The sequence below is a fragment of the Uranotaenia lowii genome, chromosome 3 (genome assembly GCF_029784155.1).
Source record: "Uranotaenia lowii strain MFRU-FL chromosome 3, ASM2978415v1, whole genome shotgun sequence".
NCBI lineage: Eukaryota > Metazoa > Arthropoda > Insecta > Diptera > Culicidae > Uranotaenia > Uranotaenia lowii.
This window is the reverse complement of record NC_073693.1, coordinates 238,810,171-238,833,968: the sequence shown is the minus strand read 5'-3', so window position 1 is coordinate 238,833,968 and position 23,798 is coordinate 238,810,171. Positions and strand designations below refer to the sequence as shown.

The following is a 23,798-nucleotide window of genomic DNA, read 5'->3' as shown; positions in this document are numbered from 1 at the left end:
TTGCGGTTGAAGCTGCAAACAAAAGCGTGATCGAATTCCAAATTTATTAGCCAATGCGCAGAGAAAACGTTTTTTTTGCATTAGTAAATCACAGTAACACCCACCTAACGTCTGGACGCGTGAACCCCGCATATGTGCTGAATCCGAGTACACCTGCGACGGCAACGCCAATAATAACGACCAGTGGGATAACCTGAAACCGAAAGTTGAACGTTTATAGAATCAGTTCAGTAGTTTGTTTATAATGCTCATTAGAATACTATCGGAGGAGTGTTTCAGCGAGAGTCTAGACGCTGTTGATTTTTTTTTGTTTCGCCTTTTTCTTCAGAAGTGTATCTAATTTATTATTTTCTCTGTTTCGTTTTCTTTTTTTAAACAGCACCGGAACCTTGGACACAACCGGCTTATTGGAGCATGATCTACACAATGCCTTGGTGCCAATCAAAACTGCAAACCTCCTCACGCCACAGGCCGCAGCAGTCGTCGCCCAGCAGAGCAGGTGAGCGTTGCAAGATTTGTTGCGGATAGAATTGAACTATTTTAACCGTATTTGCAAATACTTTACAGAGACCAACAACAGCTGCAGCAACAACTACAGCAACAGCAACAGCAGGACCCGAAAGCTCAGCCAAATAGTCAAATTACCCTCGTCAGTAATGCTGCCACCAACACTTGTCCCAGTGCAAATAAGGCTGGCTCCACCAATGGCAGTTCGTCCGGTCGCTCGACACCGAACAGCACCAGCGATCCGGCTCCAGGCAAACTTTTTGTTGGCGGACTCAGTTGGCAGACGTCGTCGGAAAAGTTGAGCGAATATTTTGGCATGTTTGGCAAAGTGACTGACGTACTGATAATGAAAGATCCCATCACGCAGGTATGGTCGACTTTTCTTTGCAGTTTAGTACAGTTGACAAACTTTCTTTTTTTTTATCTAACAGCGGAGCCGAGGATTCGGATTCATCACATTCCAGGAACCATGTAGCGTAGACAAAGTTCTCAAAGTGCCAATTCACACGTTGGATGGAAAGAAGATCGACCCGAAGCACGCGACTCCCAAGAATCGGCCAAAAACGCAATCGAACAAGACCAAGAAGATCTTCGTCGGGGGCGTTTCGCAAGACACATCGGCCGAGGAGGTGAAACAATATTTCAGCCAGTTTGGCAAGGTTGAGGAAACTGTGATGCTGATGGATCAGCAGACCAAACGTCACCGTGGCTTTGGGTTTGTCACATTCGAAATGGAGGACGTGGTGGATCGGGTGTGCGAGATCCATTTCCATACCATCAAAAACAAGAAGGTCGAATGTAAGAAGGCGCAACCGAAGGAAGCGGTGACACCGACGGCACAGCAGCTGCTGCAGAAGCGCATTCTGCTGGGAAATTTGGCACTGCCCATCGCGGCACCAGCCGCAGCTCGACTAGTCGGAGCGGCCCAAGCAGCCGGACAAGCGCCGCTGGTCAGCCAGCTGGCCAACCCAGCGCTGATGGTGCAGGCCCAAGCGCAGGCTGCCCAGGCGGCTGCCGCGCACGCCGCCCTACAGGTGCAGAATGGTTTCGGAAAAATGTTCACCGCCTATCCGCCGACGCTGCATAGTTTCAGGTGAGTTTTTTGTGGTTTATTGTTTATATCGTAAAAGGAATTGACTTTAATGTTCGGTTTTGAACTCATAAGAATATTTTCCTTCTTAGTAAGGATAGAGGAGTTTTTCCAAATCACTGTAAGTAATTCGCTCAACAAAAAGAATATCTCAGACGACGATCCCAGACCTAGTGTTCAGAATGTGTAATCGTAAGATTTAAAAGATCGAATCGGAAATAAACCAATTTATTTCATGTTTTCAAAGCTGGAGGTTCGTACATGAGTAAATTTTAACGTTTGTGTTTGTATGGGAAAACTCAACATTTTGTTTTGGAAAACGAACATTTTTTTTTCTTTTAATTTTGGAATCGAGGTATCGACCCAGTACCTCTTAAGGAATTTTTTCGTCTGAACAACTCTGCCCAAGACCGTAACTTAGTACCTCTTCAAATAACCGAGTCATAACCTGTTGATGAAGGTATGGCTTTTGAGTTTGATTGAATTGCCTGCAATTCCAATAAAGGCAAGTACCTAGGACCTTCTAGGTCTTAGCTGTCTCAGGACAACCACAAGCAAAAATTGCCAAAATATACTAAATGCTAAAGAGATACTGAGGTTTTAGACAGTTGAAAATTGCCTTTACAGAAATTATAAATTGGCACAAAAACGATTAGGCATGGCTTGGTTCCAGGCTTAAAAAAAACCACACTGTTGTAACCGAGAACCGCCTAACACACACAGTAAACGAAAATTACAGAGTTCGGTAATTTTTTTACCGAAATCCTAACATGTGTAAATCGTTAAACTGTAACTGTAAACGGTAATTTTTTCGGTAAAAAATAAACGAACATCGGTAAATGAAGAATCGATTTACACATGTTAGGATTTCGGTAAAAAAAATACCGAACTCGGTAATTTTCGTTTACTGTGATGTTCTTTTTTCAGACCAAAATGTTAAATTTTTCCATACAAACTTGAAAGTTGAGGTTTATTCGGTAGGAGCAGACGTTTTAGAAGAGTTCTTCGTTGCTCTAGTGTTGGCAGATTAAATTCTTACAATGTTCGAAAAATGGAAGTAAACATGACAATTCAACGGCAGACGGCGAAGAGCATATAGGAAGCATAATTATTTAATTTCTCGATGCAGTTGAGGAGAACTAAAAACGTGCCCAAAATTTTATGCCGTAATTTAATTGTGCTCCTTACGTATGTACAGAACAAAGTACTAAAGCTGTATATGTCTTTGAAGTTCTGCGTGATCCTTTTTTCATATAAAACAGTGTGATACGTAGACACTGCTGATCAATGTAGAGATATGTTTGTCGAACGTCAATCTGATGTCTTAGGTGAAGCTTAAGCCCTTTACAACAGAGACTCTACTATTAATTTGCTCTTCGCCCATGATCTATTCGAAGTGCAAAGTGATTTAACAGTTGTCCATTATCTTACATTTTTAGCCCGTTCGCGAATAACAATTTAGGGGATTGAATAATGGTGTCAGGATCATTCATAATCAACATGACTAACATTGGCCCAAGAATACTTCCTTGAGGAACGCCTGAAGTTTCTGTAGCTTGTCTGTTTGTGTTGCTTCAATTTTCACAAATGCAGACACCCCATTGAGTGGCTGACTTGCGCTGAAATCGTTTGTCACGATTTTCGACCTGAAGAATATGTAGAACTTGACGTATTGGTAGGGTTTCTGTCCTTGTCTACTTTCTAGACGTTGTATTCCATATACCTACCATCATCACAATACCATCCTTTGGAGAAGCTCAAATGCAACCATTCGGAGGCAACGGTTGTTTTCAATCTATTTTACATAAGAATCTCAAAAAAATCTTTGTTAGCATCGACAGGTTCTAGTTCTTTAATATTTTTATTCTCTCTTATGTCCTTATTGGTCTGCTCGTCGAACTTATAGATTTGTAGATGTCGCTTCTGAATTCTGAATGTTTAAAAAATCCGAGTACAACTTTATTGAATCTTCTTAAAATATGTAAAGTTCCTGTGTGGCGTTTATGTTGTTATGCTTATTTCTTCTACCATTCTCGTTTCAGGTACGCGCCCTACCCAATGCCATCGGCATCCGCCGCCCACGCGGCCGGTGCAGCAACTAGCGCCGGACAGTATCAATCGGCTGCAGCAGCGGCAGCAGCAGCTGCAGCGAGCCAATCCCACCACCCGCACGCCCAACAGATGACCGCGGCCACTGCCCAACCCCCGCAGGCCGGACAGGTGACGGCTGCTGCCGCGGCGGCAGCTCATCCACAGCAAGGGGCCAATGCTGCCGCAGCCGCCACGCACCAGCTAATGCCTGCCGGTCTAGCGACGGCCGCCACTGCCAATCCCTATCAAGGTTACAGTCTGGCCAACGTCGATATGTCCAGCTTCCAGGGCGTGGACTGGGGTTCGTTGTACGGCATGGGAATGTATGTATAATTTTCTGCTTCCCCCTACTCTTAGTATGTTCTTAGTGCTTTCTCAAAGAATAAGGAAAAAACCAAACCTGATCATACGCGTGCGGCTACATATAGTTCACTCTAGTGTGTATATGGGTTTCCTCTATTTGTGTTTTGCGTGGGACTACTACACAGTAACACTTTGTAAAAGTGGAACGGATCGCAGAGTGCCCAAATGCAGCAAGCAAGCCCACTGAAATCATCAACAAATGTGCGCGTTTCTGCCATCAGTTTACTACATTTATCCTAACCAATGCGCAATGTTTTAATAACTCAGTATCATCAATTATAACAACCTTTGTTCATTTTAACGCTTAGTCTAACGTTTGTTTGTAAACAAGTAGAAACATTACGTTTACTGGGAATGTCGGACAGTTTTGTAAAATAGAACAAACACAGTGAAATCAATACTCCAAAACATACCAAGCTTCCGAGTCATCAGTAAAAGATATGCATTATTTTAAAACCTTAGGTCTCGTATGGTAGCAATAATTGAAACCTTATACTGTAGTAGGGTACAACACACATCTTAATACTTGTTTGTAAGAGAAGTGCTCTTGTCCATTCCAAAAAAAAACTACTTAATAGGCTGTAATACTTAACGTTGGCGCATATCGCAAACCGTTTGCTCACACACCAGACCCTTTCGAACAATCGTTGTGATAGAATTGAAAACCGCGAGCGCGAAGATTGAAGTAGATAGTTAGATGCCACCATGGGTGGTTCCGATACGCAGCATGTGTATCGGCTACTATCGGGCGACTTCATCGCCACGCGTTTGCGATATGATGTCCTTAATACCAGCGGCTAAACGATGAATAGCTTGTAATAGCCATAGCAAAGAACGCGCGGAAGCAACAACAAGCAAGCAAAAAAAAAAGATCGAAGCATGACAACAGTATTGACGTAACGCCACTCGGTGGATTTCTAGATTAAGTCTGTAAGCGCCGCGCTGACATATTCCGCGAAGTCGTCGCCACCCGCTCCTTCGTCGCACTCTCAGTAGTGTATGTATGTTTTAGTAGTTATTCGGTTAAGTTATGGATCTCGTGCTTCAATAGCTCTCTCTCTCTTTTTCTGTATACTCAATTTTATTATCCGACAAAAACGTAGAGTACAAATAATCCTTTCGTTGGAATCCGTTTTTAAATGGTATTGTTTGTGTTGAAAATTTGCTATGTTTTCCTATCTCTTATGGTTTTCGAACTAAAAAAAGAATGCGAAACATTGTGGTAGTTATGTCACTTTACGTTAAGATTTTTTTTACTCTGTAAAACATTTCAATTTGATTTGAGCGAGCATCTAATTATTCACAGTATTCCATTAGACGGTAACTTAACGAATGGTAATGAACTTATTTGAAACTAGTTAACTTATGTAACGAACGTTCTGCGCGAAGGGACGCTGTATTTATATTATTACCTACTATTTGTACATTAAACTTGCCGTTCGGATGCCTGCATTTCCATTTAGTGTTTCGGATCAGTTTTCGTTAAGTTTGCTCGCTGCAACCGACTTTAATCCCAAGCTGCTGTGCACACTCGTAATATCATTTGACTCTAATGAATCGAAACAGTAAAACACTTTCCAAATTAATAATAATCTGTATACAAAGAGCTTGTCGCTGTAGTTCTCTGACTTTTTTTTTTAATATAACCGTATGTATGTACATGTTCAAGAATCTGAATTACACTGATTGATCGTATTGGACTTTTATTTATATTAGGTTTAGTTTTAGTTTTTACTTTTATGGCTGATGTTCCGAGCAATGCTTTTTTTTATTTCAGGTCAATAAAAGTGCAAAAAAACTTTGGTGCTGTCTTTATTTCTGTTTCTTTCATTATTCTTTACTAACCCCCACACATACACTCATTAATGGATGTTCTAACTAATTAAAACAATATTTTTGTTATTTTATCTACGTACGTGTCGATATTTTCTCTCTCGTAACTTCACTTTCGTTTTCAGTGATCATGTTTTATGTTTGATTTCAACAGCAGAAGGGTTGTTAAAAAAGGTAGTTTGAAATGAAACGTAGAACTGAAATCTTAAGTGAGACACAAATATCAAATTTGAAAAGTCAGTCTTCTCAAAAAGGCATAACCGATTCAACGGGGCCAATGGCTAATTGAATTTATTAGCTTACAGGTAGATATTCGTTGGAGTAACAACAACTTGTTAACTCGTGTTCGACTATCTTCATCATTTGCGTCACAAGACAAGTAGGGACAGAAGGGGGCAAATATATGCTTATTCATCTAACCCGGAAACGATTCGCACCGCGCCCTTCTTACTTCCATTCATTCATAGACACACCGTAATCGAAACCTTCAATATGGCTTGTGGTTTGTTGGTTCCTTCCACTCCTTTATCGCGGCTGGCTGATTGACTAATAATACTTTTGTGTAATTCCGAACCCGGTGTAGAACTAATGTAGCCCGTTGTTTTTTTTTCTCTATCATCATCCTCTATTTGCGGTGTGTAAATAATAGTTCGTATCGAGCCCTAAACTTGCCCGATTGATACGTTTTTGCTGATGATGCTCTCTCTCTACATTCTTTGTCATGCGAATTTTTTCAGAATTTTTCCGGAGACGCACTGTTGAATGAGGATACTAAAGTGCTCGAGTTTTTTCTTAAGGCTTAAACACTCCAACGAAAGAGTGCTACCGGACTTATCTTCGTGTGATGATTCGAGTTCGGTAACCGAAAAAAGAAACAATCCTTTACACGAAATAAGAGCGAACTATCCTTGCACAAACAAACAGCGTAAGTGATCCCAATGAAGTGATAGCATTTCCCGATTATATGTTTTTTTTTTTGCGGAAGCGCTCATGAAGATTGCTACTACTTGCTACTACCTACTTTTATTTAGTTAGATTCCCAAAACATTACACAACTACATACACTTTTAATACTATGTCAAAGACTGCCTTATTTTATGCGTTTTGTGGTATATATGATTTTGTAAGTGATTTTAGTATACTCATTTTAGGTTATGATTTTTCGTCAGTATTTTTAGGTTTATTTTCAGTGTGTACATTAGTTTTATTTATAGCTTAGTATATTTTTTAATGGTTTTCTTAAAAGACAGTGATTTCCAGGACGAGTGTGATTCAGTTATTTTTTTAAAACCTAAATATTTGTTTTCCTAATGTTAAGCTATACACTTTGGATTGGAGGGTTGCCTCACAAAAACTAATTAGAAGAACTAACATAAAAGCTTAATGTTGATAGTACTGTGGTTATAGTCAGCACTGTGACTGTACCTAAATTAAAAAAAAAATGAAAATCTTGAAACTATTCGTATGTAAAAATTATTCATCTGTTTGAGGGGAGTTTTGTTCCAATACCAGGATTTGTGATTCGAATGAGGCATGCTTAAACCACTGACCACACTGACATGACATGACAAAATTCAATCATTTTCTGTCTAATTTTTGTTGTCAGATTTTGCAGGTTCGCAATACCGACGGCAGGTGGCAAACCTGAAAATTTAAAAAAAAAAATGCTCTGTAGGAAAAACGGTCCTTTTTAGCCCGATTTTATCGTAGAAATTGCGTGTTTTATTTTTAAAGTTGGGTTGCTTTCCTAACTGGGATAGCATTTCTTCAAATCGATCGATGCGCACTCTGGAATCGACATTGCCTACTGTTGGAAAAATTAACCAGAAAACGAAATCGAATGTCCAAGTCAGTGCTTTAACGCTTATACAGTCACAAATGCTTACATTCATATGAGCGTGTAGAACGCTACCAATGCATACATTGTACTCTTAAATGGTTTCAGTTAATATTTCTTTGATGATGTCTTGTCGAATTTTTCATCAGGTCACATGACGCAGTACTCCAACGTAAATTTACATCATTGAAACAGTGCCAAAGTAGACACGCTTCTGCAGTATAAATTTTCAATAAAAAAATCCGATGTTGACGCAGTATTCTAACGTGAATTTGGGTAATTAATTAATTTGGATGTTAACGCAGTACTCCAACATAAATTGTCAGTTAAATAATCCGATGTTCACCTTTTACTCCTGTGTGAATTTGCGGTAAAATAGTTTTGATGTTGACACAATATTCCAATGTAAATTTAAAAAAAAAAAACATTTTGATGTTGAAGCAGTGCTTCAAGGTTTTTTCAGTTGAACAGCAGTGTTGAAACGAATAATTAGAGGCTCGCTACTGTCCTGCATGTAAATGTGCTTCAAGTTTTTATCTCAGCGGCTCGGATTCTCTGTTTTTTTTTTGTTCTATGAATACATAACTTTCTTATGTTTTTAGTTACTTGAATAAACTTTTAAGTTAAATTGAAAACATTGGATTTTACGATGTAAATACTATTTTGTTAAATTTTGAGTTTTCTGCATTTGTTAACATATTTTTTTCGTAATCGACAACGGATCGATCATGTAGATAAACCTTTTTGTTTTTTAGGTTATCTCGTTAAAATCATCTCGACTAGCCAAATTTCTTGTTTATACTAGTAGGTATCGATTGCTTTTACATTTAATCAATCTTTGAGTCCACCAGTGCACAGTGTAGGTTGAATGATGAAACTCGGTTGAAACATGTCAAAAACTCGTGCTACTTCCTTGAGTTTGTAGGTTCATTTCTTTCCGCATCGTACTGGTATCGTTTTGTAAAATGTGAGATAAATCAAGCAAAATTAGTTAGAAATTTAATTTTAAAAAAATTAAAGAGTCAGTAGAAAATTTGAGTAGCCTAAGTTTGATTCCGAATAATTTTGTACCATATTTTTCAAATTTGTAAGTTTTAGGTGCGATACTTTGCTAGCCAAGTCACGTTACGAGAAACGTCTATCCTGCGTCGAAGCATGACATTCCCGTTCGTCGTAGTGAGGCGTTTCTCTGAAACCAAACTTCAGATAATCATAATTTGACGTTTAAACAATTTGTTGATGTTTTAATTGAGATTTTTTTTCATCTTGAAATTTAATCCCGTAGTTAGTGTATTCCCGTGGGGGACGATCAGTATCTCCTACCGGAGAAGGCCCTCTCTCTTTCGCTGTATTCTATGACAATATCCACCGTTATTTTTCTTTTAACGTACTAGACATATAGTGAATGTTTCCACCTTATCAGTAATGTAGTGATGTTATTGGATTGGACGATTGAAGCGACGATAAATACATATCCGTTATTTGATTGTAAAATAAAAAAGAAACGTATTTCGAAACGTTGAAGATCCACAGATAAATCGTAACTATATATTGTGTATTCAGACTAGGTGAAGCAAAAATTGATGAAAAAAATCGTTCTTCCATTATAGGCAAGTAAAGTACATAAAATACAAACACGAGGGAAATGAAACAGAGCTAAGCGTAATGTAAGTTTTTAGTAGAAAATACTTGAGCAAAAAACTCTGTGAGTGGGAAGGGTTTCGGCACATTGATATAGTGCGATGTTTTTCTCCTGCGGGATACTACTGAACTGCAGTGATAGCTTTCACTATTGTCTTGGTTGCGGGTGAGTATTTGAAGTCAGTTACAGGAGACTTAAAATGTGGAATGACTTTTCAATATGTTAGGAGCGTGTAGGCACAAGAGCTTCTCAAACACAATCAAAATGATTGCTGGAAATGTCAAAATTTGATGGCTTATTTAGGCACAGCGTTAGCAAGTGTTACACCTACAAAAGGGTAAATCAGTAAGCTTTTGGTTGATTTTATTTTGACAGAAGTTTCTCCACCAGTTGACAATAACAGCCAGTTGACGCGAAGATGTCCTGAGAATGTAAATGGAGCAATTGGTCGAGATTTGCAGATGACACTCTTGAATACATATTAGCGGAAAACAGGGTGCGGTAAGAAAAAGTACAACTCCATTCCCTTTTGTAGTTACTTTAAGCAGTTCTTTGTATATATTTTACAAATTCACCTGGAGGCAGTATTCCAACGTAAATTTGCAACGAAAACAACTGCTTTGTTGACTCAATACTCCAACGTAAATGTACAATGAAAACAACTGCTATGTTAACGCAGTACTCCAACGTAAATTAACAATGCAGAAAAACAATGTTGATATTGACGTAATACTCCAACGTGAATTTGTAATGCAGCAATGCAGAAAATATAAAGTATGTACGTACATATTGGCGCAATATTCCAACGCCAACTTGCAATGCAGCAAAAAAAAAAAAACAATTTGGATGTTGGTGCAGCATTCCGATGTAAATTTACAATGGAAACAACTTCTATGTTGACGCAGTATTCCAACATAAATTTGCAATACAGAAAAGAAACAATGCTTACATGGACGCAGTCCTCCAACGTAAATTTACAATAAAACAAAACAAATTTTATGTTGACGCAGTACTCAAACGCAGTTTGTTGACGCAGTGTCAACAAATATAACCAATGTCAAAGTTAAAATATTTCGCATTGTTTCCTAACGCAACCTGTACGAACAAGGCTTTAAAAGATGTCAAGCTAAGAAATTCAGTTTATTCGATATAAAAAAAACCCGCAAAATTGTTCCAAATTTCATTTAGAAACACCTACTCAACTGGATGTTATCAAATTTCGAAACTTCCGTCAAAACAAGCTTGTGCCATTCCGCAGCTGAAAATCTAAATTGTAAACTACGAGTGAGAATTTAGAATGGGTTAGATCAGGCTCCATCTGCCAAATCATGAAGCAAAAAAAAAACCATAACAAAAATCGCAATATTCTCTACAACTATGTTGATATATTGGCATATTTTCCGGGAAGGGAGGAATTTTTTCCGAACTTCCCACAAAACATCAATCAACAAACCCATTATTGTGTACAGTTATTGTTACATCGCAGCAAAATTTATATTATACGGGTGCCCTCTAATATCAAGTCTGAAGCCTCGGGCATCGTTGTTGATACTTTTATTGGAGATTTAGGGTACATAAGTCTTAACAAAAAAGGAAAATCTGAGGGACGTAGCTCATCTCATGACAGTTGTCAAAGTCACAAAACTTTACACACAAAGCAAAACTAAAAGTGCAAGAAATGCGAGGGAATCATCGCGTGGACCAAATTCAAGCTAAATGTAAAAGCAAGCGATACGAAACTAAATAAACGGACTTCTCTTCCGAGAGCTGAGCTGTGGTCTTCGGCCCAAAATCCTAAATAATATCAAGTAACGTACCGCTAGAAAATCTCAACATGAAAACGAAAATACAAAAATCAAGAGCTTTGGAGACAAGAGCAAATACTTTGGAATGCTACTGTAGATTGGATGTTATTGATACAACAGAATAAAGTTAAATAATATAAAACGAAAGTTCATGCAGTAGATGAATAAAAGAAGAAGAAAAACACACACACAAGTATGAATACTATGAAAATTATCCCATCGAATTTTGAATTTTGCTATTTTTATCAATTTTAATAAAACAAGATAAAAAGCAAGATTGTCAAACGTAGATCATAAAGAATGTATGTAAAAAAAGGCTAACACAAAACGTAAAGCTAAATGTTATGAATTCAATATAAAAGAACTTACTTAAAATTGTTGAACTACTCGAATATGCTCGGTAAGGGGTAAAATGTTCTTACAAGTGAACATATACCGAAAGAATTATGTATAATGAATACGAACAAAATTGACACACTGAAAAATATCATCATCGGTTGGCAATTTAAAAACGCATTATATCTATGAGAGTAGTATTATCAATTAACACAAAAGAAGAAAAATCGACAAATATCTAAAAATAATAAAAAAAACAAGCAACATTTATCAATGGCAAAAAAGTATTACAATAATAAGAAACGTAACTTAAAACAGCAGCAAGACGACAACAAAATTCAGCTATCTAATTGGCGGCTTTTTATATTCACTTCTTTTTGATCTCCCAATCTCACCAAAAAGAAAATATATTTAAAATAATGTATGGAAGCAAAGAAAACTAAACAGCTATCAGGCACTTACCCTTCTGGGACGCGACCGATTTATTCGGGTTGCGCCGAATCAGTGCAAGCAAACCCGATCAGAAAAGCACCCGCGTGTATAAAGTAACCTTTTCCATCAGAGAATAAAATTAGTTTGCAATTCCTAAGACAAAACAAAAACTATACAAAAAACTGAACTAAACACAATAAAGACAAAGTTGTTTCACGCTTTAAAGTTGTTAAAACAAGTCGAGAGTATGTGTAACACATATTTTTGAGAAGTTTAAAGTAAATAATTGCTCGAATATTACAACAATTGATCGTACTGTTTTACTTTTCGTTGTAACGTAAGCAATGGAAACCGGAACCAAAACCAAAACAAATAGCGAAAATGGTGTGATTTCTTCATTTCCGGGGCAGTCGTCAGAGTCACTAGTAATCGAAAGACAATATATGTATGCATCACCGAATTTAAGTTGACCTTCCATCAGTTTATGAAGCAATATCGATTCGATTTCAATTCTGTTCAAGTTCGATTTCGAATACCGAAAAATGCTCATTTAGGAAATACTTGTATATTTAGAATATCCAATTTACTATTGAATTACACTACAGTGAATGGTCATCATTTGAAATCATTCTGGTAACAAACAAAGCATTTTGGAAGCAACAAAAATTCTCTTCTCGAGTGTTACTTTTATGAAAAGTACCCTACCTATATCAGCAAATAACACAGCAGCAGCCACACGACACCATTTGGGAGGAACAAAATTGACAATATTCTTCATTTTCAAATGATACAACAAAATATACGCTCTCTCTAGTATTCAAAGTTTGAATGAAGCTTACTCGATAACTGTTTATATTGTATCTTCTTCCGGATGGAGAATGGAGGAAAAAAACTTCGTTACACAGCTATACACTAGACAAGAGAGGAAAATAAAAATACAAGAAATCATCGGTGTGTGTGAACTTTTATGGACCTAGCCAGTGGATCAAAGATTATCAATAAAGTAAGTAGGACCCGAGCGGATTTCCGAAAGAGCAAACACAAATAAAAAAATCAGAAAAATAATCCGCAAAAACCCGAGGGGTATAGCACATTGTTTCATGTGAAATAAACCGAAAAGCAATACATTTTAGTTCTTTTTTAAGGTATAAATACACAGAAAAAGACAAACACAAAGCTGTATATGGAGATAAAGAAAAAAATATTAAACAAAAACAAAAAAGACAAAATATAATTATACACTAAATTATACACTTGAACAAAAAAAAAAAACAAATTGCATCAATAAGACAACAAAGCGAATTATTATTACTCTTATTATTATTTTTATAAATGAAAAAAAAAAAATAAACTAAACAAACCTAAGAGCAAAAGAAAGCAGAAGCAGCAAAAAGCAGTGCAAAACACGAAAAATACACGAAATGATATATTGCATTAAAAAAAATCGATTGAGTCAAACGTTAATCCCTTCTAAGTTCCGTTTCATTGCACTCAATTTTTTTTTCACGAAAATAAAAGAAAAAGAAAAACTAAAGAAATGGAAGAGGTTTTTTTTCGACTAAAATAAAAACCATTTGCTGTTGCAGTTCCAAAGTAAAATGAAAAAAAAAAAAAAAAAAAATTTCAAATCCCGTTTGTTGAGTGTGATTTGGTGTGATTGATCTCGGTTTTCCGGTTTCAACTTTTTATTTTTTGTGTTGTTTCGTTGTCGTCTAATTTACTTAATTTATTCAATTGTTTATTTTTAAACTGAGATTTAGAGCTCAGAACATCAAATCAGAAAAAAGGCTTAAAAAACTTCAATTTTGAAATCAAATCCTGAATAAAAATTAAGAAACTGAAATCAGAATTCACTAATAGTTTCAAATATCAGATTAAAAACTTTAATTAAGAATAATTTTTTTGAGTTTTGAAACGTATATCTCTGAATTTGTATTTTGAATATGGATTCTGAATTTAAATTTGTGGAATTAAGATAGGACATGATTTTAAATCTGATTTCCAAAATCTAAGATTTAATTTCGATTTTGAATCTGAAACTTATTTTCTGTCGGAAATAAAATTTAAATTTCTGTAGGTGAATTTTGAATCTGAATTCTTTGTTCTGAATCTGAAACCAGCATCTTTATCTGAACTCAAAACTATCGATCCTGATTCCGAATTTCAACTGTGAATATGAAGTATGAATCTGAATTCGGAACCTTAATTCTGAATATAATTTTTGAATACTAAACTGAAAGCAGAATTTGAACACATTATGAATCTGAGTTTTGAGCTCTGAATCTCGGTTCCGAATTCGAAATCTGTATTATGAATCTATATTTTGAATCCAAATTCTGAATCAAAATTGCTGTTAGGTTTCTTTCAGTCTTTATTTATTGATCGGGTTGCCTAATCAATGCTGAATAAAATTGGGAATTTTGAGACCTGAATTCTGAATCTAAGTTCTGAATTTCAATATTAATGTTGATTCAAAATTATTAACTTTTATAAAATATAAGAACCGAATCTGTATTCCGAATCTGAACATTGAATTTAAAATTTTCAGGAATAAAAAGTTAGCATCTGAACTCTACATCTCAATTCTGATGATCTAAAGATTAGACTTTGATTATGGATTGTAATTTCAAATCTGTAACCTAAAATTCTGAACTTCAGGATCTGGTTTCTGAATTTAAGTCCGAAGCTGATTTATGAATTCTTTTGAAAATAAATCTTTTCGAAATCTGAACTCTCAATCGAATAGCCTAAACAATTTGAATGAAATGTTGAATCTGATTTTTTATTTAAATCTTAATGACAGAATTTGAAAATTATGAACTTTGGAATTGAATTTTGAATTCTGGATCCTGATTCCTGTTCAATGAATTTGAAATCTGAATCTTATTCCCCAATTTAAAATTAGGTCTAATTTCGAATTCGTTATTTTATTTTCAACCCTGAATTTCCAATTCTCTATACTGTTCCGTATTAAAAAAAATCATGCGAAATGCTGTTGCGTTTTTTATCATTGAAGAATCTAAAATCCGAATATTGAGTTTTGAAAATTTGTAGAAAATTCTTTAAAAAAGATGAGTAGTGAAATAACTACTAAACTTTTAGGTACTGGATATTTTCTTTTATTTTTCTTAAGATTATTTTTCGAATACGCATAGATTTTTGTTTTATTCGACCTGTTTGAGCTAGGAAACCGCATTTTGGAGTGTTCCGAACAAGTGTGAGTGTTATTTGATACCGTTTGTTTGCGCATTTTAAAATTTGGACTAAAGCGGGTGTTATTGAATGATAAAAAAAAATAACTTTTTCTTTTAACTAGTATCAATTGATTGCAGTGAAAATGTAAGGAACAAAAAATTCAAAAATGAAAATCTTCCGAAAGTTACCTTTAACTCTGCACAAAAGATGGCTGGCCCATGAAACGGCAGAAGAAAAAGAAAACCATAACTGGTACCGTTCTTAAGACCTACACTGAAAGCTACCCTAAAGAACTGAACAATTCTTTTGTGCAGTCGCCAGTTTTCAATTTTCGTGAATTGTATTATGCTAATTTCCTCGCTAAGCACATCATCGCGATCCCCGTTCGATAGAAAAGGTTGTCGAAAAGGTAATGTGATAAGCCTTTACTACCGTTTAAATACCTTCTTAAGTATACTATTGTTTTCGATTGATTTTACCATTGAGCCGTACTCGTATGTTTTTGAGCATTGCTGAACACAGACCAACATCATGTTAATTCGAGTATTTAGGCAATCACCTTGATTTATGTTTCTGAATCACACTCTCCGTTTGCTCTATTAGTAGTAGTGTCTTGAGGCAGTAGTAGTTTGCAGTAAGTACCAGATAATAGTGTTAAGTCACTTGTACGTACATTAAAACAACAAAAAAAAAACAATTCAATGAACGATTGAACCGTAGAAAGTATTGTTAGACTGTCTCACGTAAATATATCCTGATGAAAGTAATACAACATACATACTGATAGAAATGCATTGAAAGTATTATTAAATATTTATATACCTTAGTACCATAGCTACTTATTAGTGCATCTGTATGGATTGCATATACATAATAAAAAAAAGCAACCTAGTACTGTAATTATGGCCATTTGATTTGGCACCCAATACAAATAAAAAGAAACCAACACGATGTGTGCGTTTGAATAAATCATATTGGTATACAGTAGTGATAGAAACAAACCAATGTTTATAGATTACTTATTGCAACAACAAACAAACATGCACACACCTATCCTAACAAAACAGAAACACTGACTCTCTCACACACATACAGACAAACAGTAAAAAACCTCTTTGAATCTGTAGTTTAGTTCGTTTGAGTTTCCCCTACCTATTCGTAACTCTTTCTTTTCAATTCCATCTTAGTTCGCTCTTTGCTCCCACACTTAACACTACAGCCAAGTTTTCTTACCGTAAGTCTAGTTTCAAACCATTAATTCTAACATATTTAGTCTTCTGTAAATCACTTATCCTTACAAAGGTTAGAGCCTCAACCTAACCGACACACATACATCAACAGCTTCAAACTACTAACCGAACTCTCGAATTTAACAAAATTCCCAATAATCGGTGTAACACACCGGAAACAAAACCCGAAATCGGTTGTCAGAAAGTCTCAATGTTGCCGCGTAATTTGGTGGTGGTAGTGTGATATTCACGTATGTTTTTGCTTTCTGTTCCAATAGATTAGAGTAGGTACTCGTTGAAACAGTTCACATTGTACAATACAAGCGAAACGATATCAATAGTTGAAAATCATTTGTGTTTCGATCAATCCATTCCAGAGTAGGTTGTGTGCTACTGCTCCCTTTTGAAAAAAAATATATTCAAAAGTGGAACCGGTAACCCATTAAAATTGTGCGCTAATAAAGAGAACCATGCTGTTTGGAAAACGTAAACGAGCCAATGCGATGGATTTTTTTATTGTGCCTTTTCCCCTATAGAGAATTTATACTTCATATTTGCTACATTCATTCGAGAGATATTTCAAACTTTGAAACGTAAGTTTACGCTAGTTTACACCTTAATTAGTGTTTGGGTTTGGTGCACCAGTACATTGCGTTGAGCTGTTTAGACTAGAAGTGAAAATTGATTGCTTTTAGAATTATGTCATTCATTTGTCGATTTTGTGTAATGTTTTTTTTTATTTGGTTAGTACAACTTGTAGGGTACCGATTTATGTGGAGCCCCAATTATCCCTACTTTGCTTTGTAGATTATGTTGAATAGTTTTATGGTAGAAGTATGATAAGTATTATTCCTGTTTGTTTTTTTTTAACTTTTTCAAAACTTTTTTTTTATGTATACAACATCAAATTGAATCATTCCAATTTTACAAAACGTATTCTCTCCGAATCATCACCAACAGTGGTGCAATCTTGGTGCAAATTCTTTAACTTTTATTCGATCCACAAATTGAGTTGGATGGTTATTATATATCCGAATGTTGAACTAAAAAAATCGAAAACACTAAAAATTGTTTCCATTGAGTCATAAACCTGAGGCTATATCAGTGTGAAGAGAAGAGACTTTTCTTTGCGACCGCAGAACCGAACAACAATTTTTTTTCTGGGATTTTCATCCTTTCGGATGATTTTCGGGATTTCGGGATTTTGTAGGTATATTTCGCAACAAACTTTGTTATACGTTTCGTATAACAAAGTTATAGCAGTTACCTAGTGGAGGCAATATACATACATATTTTTCATTTCTGGCTTAAGGGATAAGAATTATACAAATTCGGCGATATTCAACATCGTATTCGCACATCCTGAAAGTATGCGAGAGAGCACAAGTTTTGCTTTCAATGCGTGCAAACCGTTGCCAGCTACAATATTTCCTGCTTCTCTCAATGAGCAATTTTCCCAAATGAATCATCCGATTTTTAGCAATCTGGTTGCACTGCTTATCGCACAGAGAAAATCCCACGCGGGAGAGCATATTTGCAAACATGGCGAACTATTTATCATATCCGATTTATACCGACTTTAAGTAACCATTTTTTCGATCGTTTACTTATTTGTTAGGAGTTGCGATTCACATTGACATTGTAAACGACTTGAGCCATAATTTCTAATGCGGTTTTATGTTTGCTGGGTATGGTCTCCAACAGTTCGGGGCAGTCGATCCACAGAGAACAGACGTACAAGCTAGCTCACGAAACTTTGTAAAAATCTCAACACCCTTTTTGAACTAATTTTTGTTTTTTGGCTACGATTACGCCTTTTCGAAAACTGGGCACTTTAAAGTTAATTTGTAACTCTTGAACGGCGCAATAGATGGCACTGTTTGCAGTCAGTTTCTAACGTATTTTTTGATGAAAGCATTTGAAATTTTACACACTTTTTTGACGGTTTTTTGTTCGAGCTTGTACGTCTGTTTTCTGTGGTCGATCCTAGATGTGAAAAGGTCTGCGACAAATAGAGCTCAAGTAGCATTTTGGCTAACTTGGAGCGTTCCTTAGCCTATGAAACGGCGCGGTTTTCATAGCTTGGTAAACGAAACGGATCTTGCCAGTTTAGGTGTCGTAGAGCATACCGCAAGAAGCGCCGCTGGATAGCCGCTAGAAGCGCCCCTCGATTCTTTCAGCTCCGTTCTGGTAGAAAGGGCACTAAACAGCTGAAGCGTAGATACTCGAAAACAGAACGAACTATGCAAAAATAAAGACTTTGCAGGCAATATACGTCTTTGAAGTCTTTGGCCATACACGAAACAAGAATCCTTGGCTTCGAGAAGCTTTGTCAACAACATACTTTGTATGAGTCTTGAACTCCAGCCGTCGGCCAAGAATAACGCCCAGATCGTTGATGTGGTCCACCCGGATGATGGTTTCGTGTCCAAGGGTGTACTCTGCATGAAGAGGGTTCGCTTACGGGAAAATGATATTACCGAGCATTTACTGCGGTTCGAGGGCAAGCCATTGATGTCGCACCAGTGAGCAAAAGTGGTGAATTGTTTTTGCAGGAAGTTGATGTCGTCTTGGCCGTTTATGATGTGAAAAAGTTTCAGGTCATCGGCATAAGCCAGCTTTGTGCCGCCGAGGAGCGAGAGTACATCAATAAAATAGATCATGAATATGATCGGTCCCAAATGACTCCCTCGGGGCACTCTCGAAGCAACGACGAACTGCCTAGAAAAGGATTCGAACGGATAACTTTCGTCCCATTAAGTAGCTCCGAAACCAATCCAGTAGGGAACAATAGAAACCTAAACGTTCGAGCTTTGCAATTGAAAAATCGTGGTTCACCTTATCAAACGCCGCAGAGAGATCTGTGTAAATGGCGTCAGTTTGAGTTTTCATGGCAAAACTGTCCTGCACGAACGATGTAAAACTCAGTAGGTTTGTAGTCGTGGATCGTTTACGCATACACCCGTGCTGATCGTTGGAAAAGTCAAGTGATGCTTACAAAATAAGAAAATTGGATCCAAAACAACCAATTCCAACCAGTTTGGCAATCGCGCATAGAGCGGAGATTCCGCGGTAGTTGCTCACATCTCTCTTATCTCCCTTTTTGTGGAAAGGAAACATGTGAGCTTCGTTCCACAATGAGTGAAAGATTGCGCAGTTCAGCGATGATTGAAAGATGTGCCTGATAGGTGTCAGGACGTCCGAGCCCGTAGAAGATAATTTTTTTTAGCTTAGTTGTCGCTTTTAGGATGCCTGCATCGTCGACTAGAATACCATTCAAAGATGACCCTAGAGGGTGATATATTTCCGACAGCCCTGGCCAGTTGCTCCTAGGAAATTTTCCCAGTTGTGAAAATACTAGAAAATATCTCGACAAAAAGTTCACAAATTTATGGATCAGAATTCGCTGTGTCGCTGTCAAGGAACATGTAGGACGGAAGCCCTGGTTCTTTCCGTTGATTTTTTAACGTGTTTTCAAAAAGATTCCAAATTTAGTTAGCTACACTTACTAACTTTTTTTGTTTATTTGTGACACTTTATCAACGTTTTGGCATTCGTGTCAATGTAGTTTAAGTTTTACAGTGTCTCATAAATTTTACATTTTTTCAAAAATTGTAATAGTGATTTCTCCTGCGAGTCTTCACTTTTCAAAATTTCAAAAACAGTTCTCTCGAGCCTCTTTAAATCCGCGACAGTCAGTCAGAATGTGTCGGACGGTTTTTAATACATCACAGAACTGGCACATCGGTGCAGAGCTTTTGTCCAATAGGTAGGAATGTGTCAGTCTGGTATTACCTATACGTAGCCTTGTAAGAACACGTAGTTGTTGGGTGTGTATTTACTTTGCCTGAGGAATGATTCGCTTGAATGCCATCGGTGTTCCCATGCTCTCCTTGTTCCGGTTTTTATGGATCGCATAGCGTCTTGAGCTGGGATTCGAAAATCAGCGGATTGTGCTAAGCTGTTTCGAGCAACATTTGCACATGTGTCTGCTTCCTCATTGCCAACTATTCCAGCGTGGCCTGGTACCCAAGTGAAAGTGATGTTGTGATTGGTTAGTTCAGTTTCAAGAGATTGGATCCATGGATGTCGTGAAGTCCCTTTTGATAGCGCATCTAAACAGCTTGCTGAGTCAGTCAGAATTAGAGTGGGTTCATTCGTGTCTGCTTCCTGAACAGCAATATTCAATGCATATGCTTCTGCTGAGAAAATGCTACATTTTTTCGGAAGAGCGCGACTGATTTTTCTTGGTCGTGTGTCAACTCCAGCTTCGCATTCGTTGGTACTTTTGGAACCTGTCTGTATAGAACTGCTTGTACCCAGAGTATTTATTGGTTATAAATTCTTGAAATTTAGGAATAACTAGCGTTCGGTTACTTCCATTACTGACTTTTTTATAAGTAGAGTTTAGTTTGCGGTATTCTCCCTTAGTGTAAGGGGATTTGTGCTTGTTGTAGTTTCGGAGTGCACGTTTCTTGGCCGTCTTCAGACGCCGCAGTTCCTTAGTGACCCAGGTGGTCCGCAGATTTGTAGCGACCCTACGTTTCGGAACATGGCGATCAACAATGTAGTTGAGAATGTTCGAAAATGTCTCAGCAGCTGCGTTTGGATCAGAAGGACCGAGCTCAACTTCCCATTCGATGGACTCAAGGACAAGGGAGATAGCTTCAAAATCCACGTTCTTGAAATCTTGATAGAAGGATGCCGAAATAAGTATGACTATCTTCTAATAAGATGAACAACATGTTGTTATAGCGATCGCTTTGAACCGTATTTTCTACGGCCCACAATCCTTGTTCATTTCTTATTAAAAGGTTATCCATGAATGTATAGGGATGAATCATCCCAGAGGATGAAAATCTCGTACAAAAAAAAGTTTATCCATGAATAACACCCCACTCTCCACGTGAAAAAATAGTAACGATTCTTTTCTACAAAACCAAATGCAGATCACAGATCTTGAAAGTAAAACAAGTCGGTGAATGAGAAAGATTGTTTTACAATTTTAATGCTTCCCACACTTCTCTAAGCGTCGCAATGTCGTAGGGGAAAGTCGGGTAAAACGGACACTTTCAATATTTCAAAAATTACAATGTTTGGCACAAATCTAATGATGAGAGTATGTTCGTCTAAGTGTATCAACACTTTCGAGACACTTTGTTTATTTATAATAAGCAAGGTCCCATAATAGTAAACAAAAGAAAGAAAAACTTTGAGGATCCATTATCTGATGTAATTTTCTCTCCCCATAAAATAGTTTATAACTCGTAAAATTTTCAAAAAAATCCACCGTTTTCAAAGTTAGAGTGTTTATTAGGCTTCTTTTTAACCATCCGGAGGAAAATCAGCGAATTTTGGTAAAAGGGCTTGAACAACAATCGTTTTGAAAAAAAAGTTGCTAAGGCGGGTAAGACGGACACCTCAAGGACGGGTAAAACGGACACATAAGTTTCACCAGGTATTTAAATTTTTTCATCTGTTTGATTCTTCATACTCCTTCAAAAGACCTTGATAAGAGCAATTGTCAGTGGAAAAGCACTCACCATCTCAAACAGGCCATAATAACTGCAAAAACAGGATCTCCCTTTCTTCACCCTATGAAATACGGCATTCCGAAACCGCACTGTTTCGCTTCTGGACTCAGACCAGATGATTCCATTTTGATTGAAAAACGTTTTCAAATACTCAATTCATAAGAGTATCTACTTTTACAGAAATTTTTGCGGCAAAATGGACCTTTTCTGAGCAGTGTCCGTTTTACCCGATCATTTTTAAAAAAGTGTAATTTGCAAGCATGTTTTAAAAACAGCCTTGATGAAGTAAATTTACTAATTCCAATGGTTAATGCGATAGCAAACAACCTAAACTGCTCATCTGCACGAAAACTGCAATGAAGAAAGCAATATCGTCCTTAGGGTGTCCGTCTTACCCGACTTTCCCCTAGATTGGTGAGTCGATCTTGAACACCCAAAATTCAGCCTCTGTGCCAATGGCGTGTAGTCAATTACATAGCATCATTGGTACAAGAAGATAACGCGACCGGTGCTGATTCGATTTGCTCCCACCGGCATTAATCTCCCAAGTTAACTGAATAGCGTATGTCTGAAAGAAACAAAATACAAACGCTTTCACGTCCCTCCCTATCGCATCACAAGACGAAGAAGGATGGAAATAAATACCGGCCAACACCAGGCAGCCAGCGAACCGAGCACTGTGCGTGTGAATGTAGCAAAAGCAACAACAAAAACATCCTTCTAATTCAATCCCTTCAATCAACCGGCAAACAACCACGGCCAAGCTGTGCGTGTGTATGTAGCAAAAGCAACAACAAAAACATTCCTTCAATTTACCGGCAAACAACCACGCACCGGCCAAGCTGCCCGGCTTTAGCAGCTGTGTATATGTAGCGTGTGTATGTAATAGCAGGCAGTAAGCAAAGCACAGTTCTCATTCAATGGGTTTCCCTTTGCCTTCACTCCCGTTCCCTTTCCCGTTACCATCGCAAGACAAAGGACTACCTTGAAAGGCGGCCAAACGCCGGGAAGCCACCGTTGTGCGATTTTTTGTGATTGTTCGGTGGCAGAAAGCCTATGACAAATAACCCTCGTCCTTCATGAAGCTCAAATAGCACACTGGTTAGGATGTCGGACTTGCAAGACGATAAAATTGGTGATTTGAGTTCGACTCTCCATACGGGCGCTGAAGTTTATATTTTTATTTTCTTGTTTCTGGGATGAATTATCCAATAGGAAGGAAATCCCATAAAATGTTTTTCTTGTTTCGCTTGAATGTAGTGGTCATGCATCATTTTGGTTGGGAGCCGAGTCCTTATGCCAGTTACGGTTTTTCAAACATATCATCTTCGGCACAGTGCACATTTCAGCGCATTATCGGCACAGAGATTTGCTAAATAGGCATTGGATTTTTGCAACCTCTTCTATGGGTGAACCCTTTAACGCAAAGCGTTGTTTTAAAATAACTAATTATTATCATATTGTCTCGATAACGCGTGGATATTATCGATTCAAATTTTCACAAAAAATATTCAAGAGATTAAAAGAACTTGACCAATGATATTTTACACTGTTTATATATTTGTGAGTAAAGTATGCAGAAAAATTGCCAAATTCAAATTTATTAATATTTTTTTCAAAAAGCGTGAAAGCTCTTGATAAAGATAATAAAGATTGATTTTAAGTTTAAAAAATTTCGTTTCGATCCCTTCTTGATCAAGAAACACAGAGAGTTTTTTTTCTCTAGTACATAGGGTTGAATTCTGTTTTGCCTTCCTGCTCAAGAAAAAGGGATTATTAATGAGATTTCAGTTTGAACTCGGGAATTTCAAGTTCATAGAAAAAATAATTCTGTTCCAATCCCATTTCATTCAATATCTCGATAGACATTCAATATTTAAAAAACTTTTTGACAAAATTCTACA

At 37.0% G+C, this 23,798-nt stretch overlaps 2 protein-coding genes across 3 annotated transcripts in view; both read left to right on the top strand.

Moving 5' to 3' along the window:
* LOC129753203 (soluble guanylate cyclase 88E-like) overlaps positions 1-23,798 on the top strand; it is a 300,021-nt gene that overhangs the window by 67,175 nt on the left and 209,048 nt on the right. The window lies entirely within an intron of this gene.
* The window catches only part of LOC129751468 (RNA-binding protein Musashi homolog 1), a 29,646-nt gene that overhangs the window by 357 nt on the left and 5,491 nt on the right, over positions 1-23,798 (top strand). Inside the window, exons 3-7 of one of the 2 annotated variants that reach the window (XM_055747007.1) lie at positions 380-499; positions 568-874; positions 939-1,600; positions 3,640-4,011; positions 6,622-6,809. In XM_055747007.1, the coding sequence (XP_055602982.1) occupies positions 380-499; positions 568-874; positions 939-1,600; positions 3,640-4,011; positions 6,622-6,646 (1,486 nt within the window). In that variant the 3' untranslated portion in view covers positions 6,647-6,809. Of the gene's footprint in view, positions 1-379; positions 500-567; positions 875-938; positions 1,601-3,639; positions 4,012-6,621; positions 6,810-23,798 lie in introns of those variants that run through there. The other variant, XM_055747006.1, reaches the window with a different exon arrangement.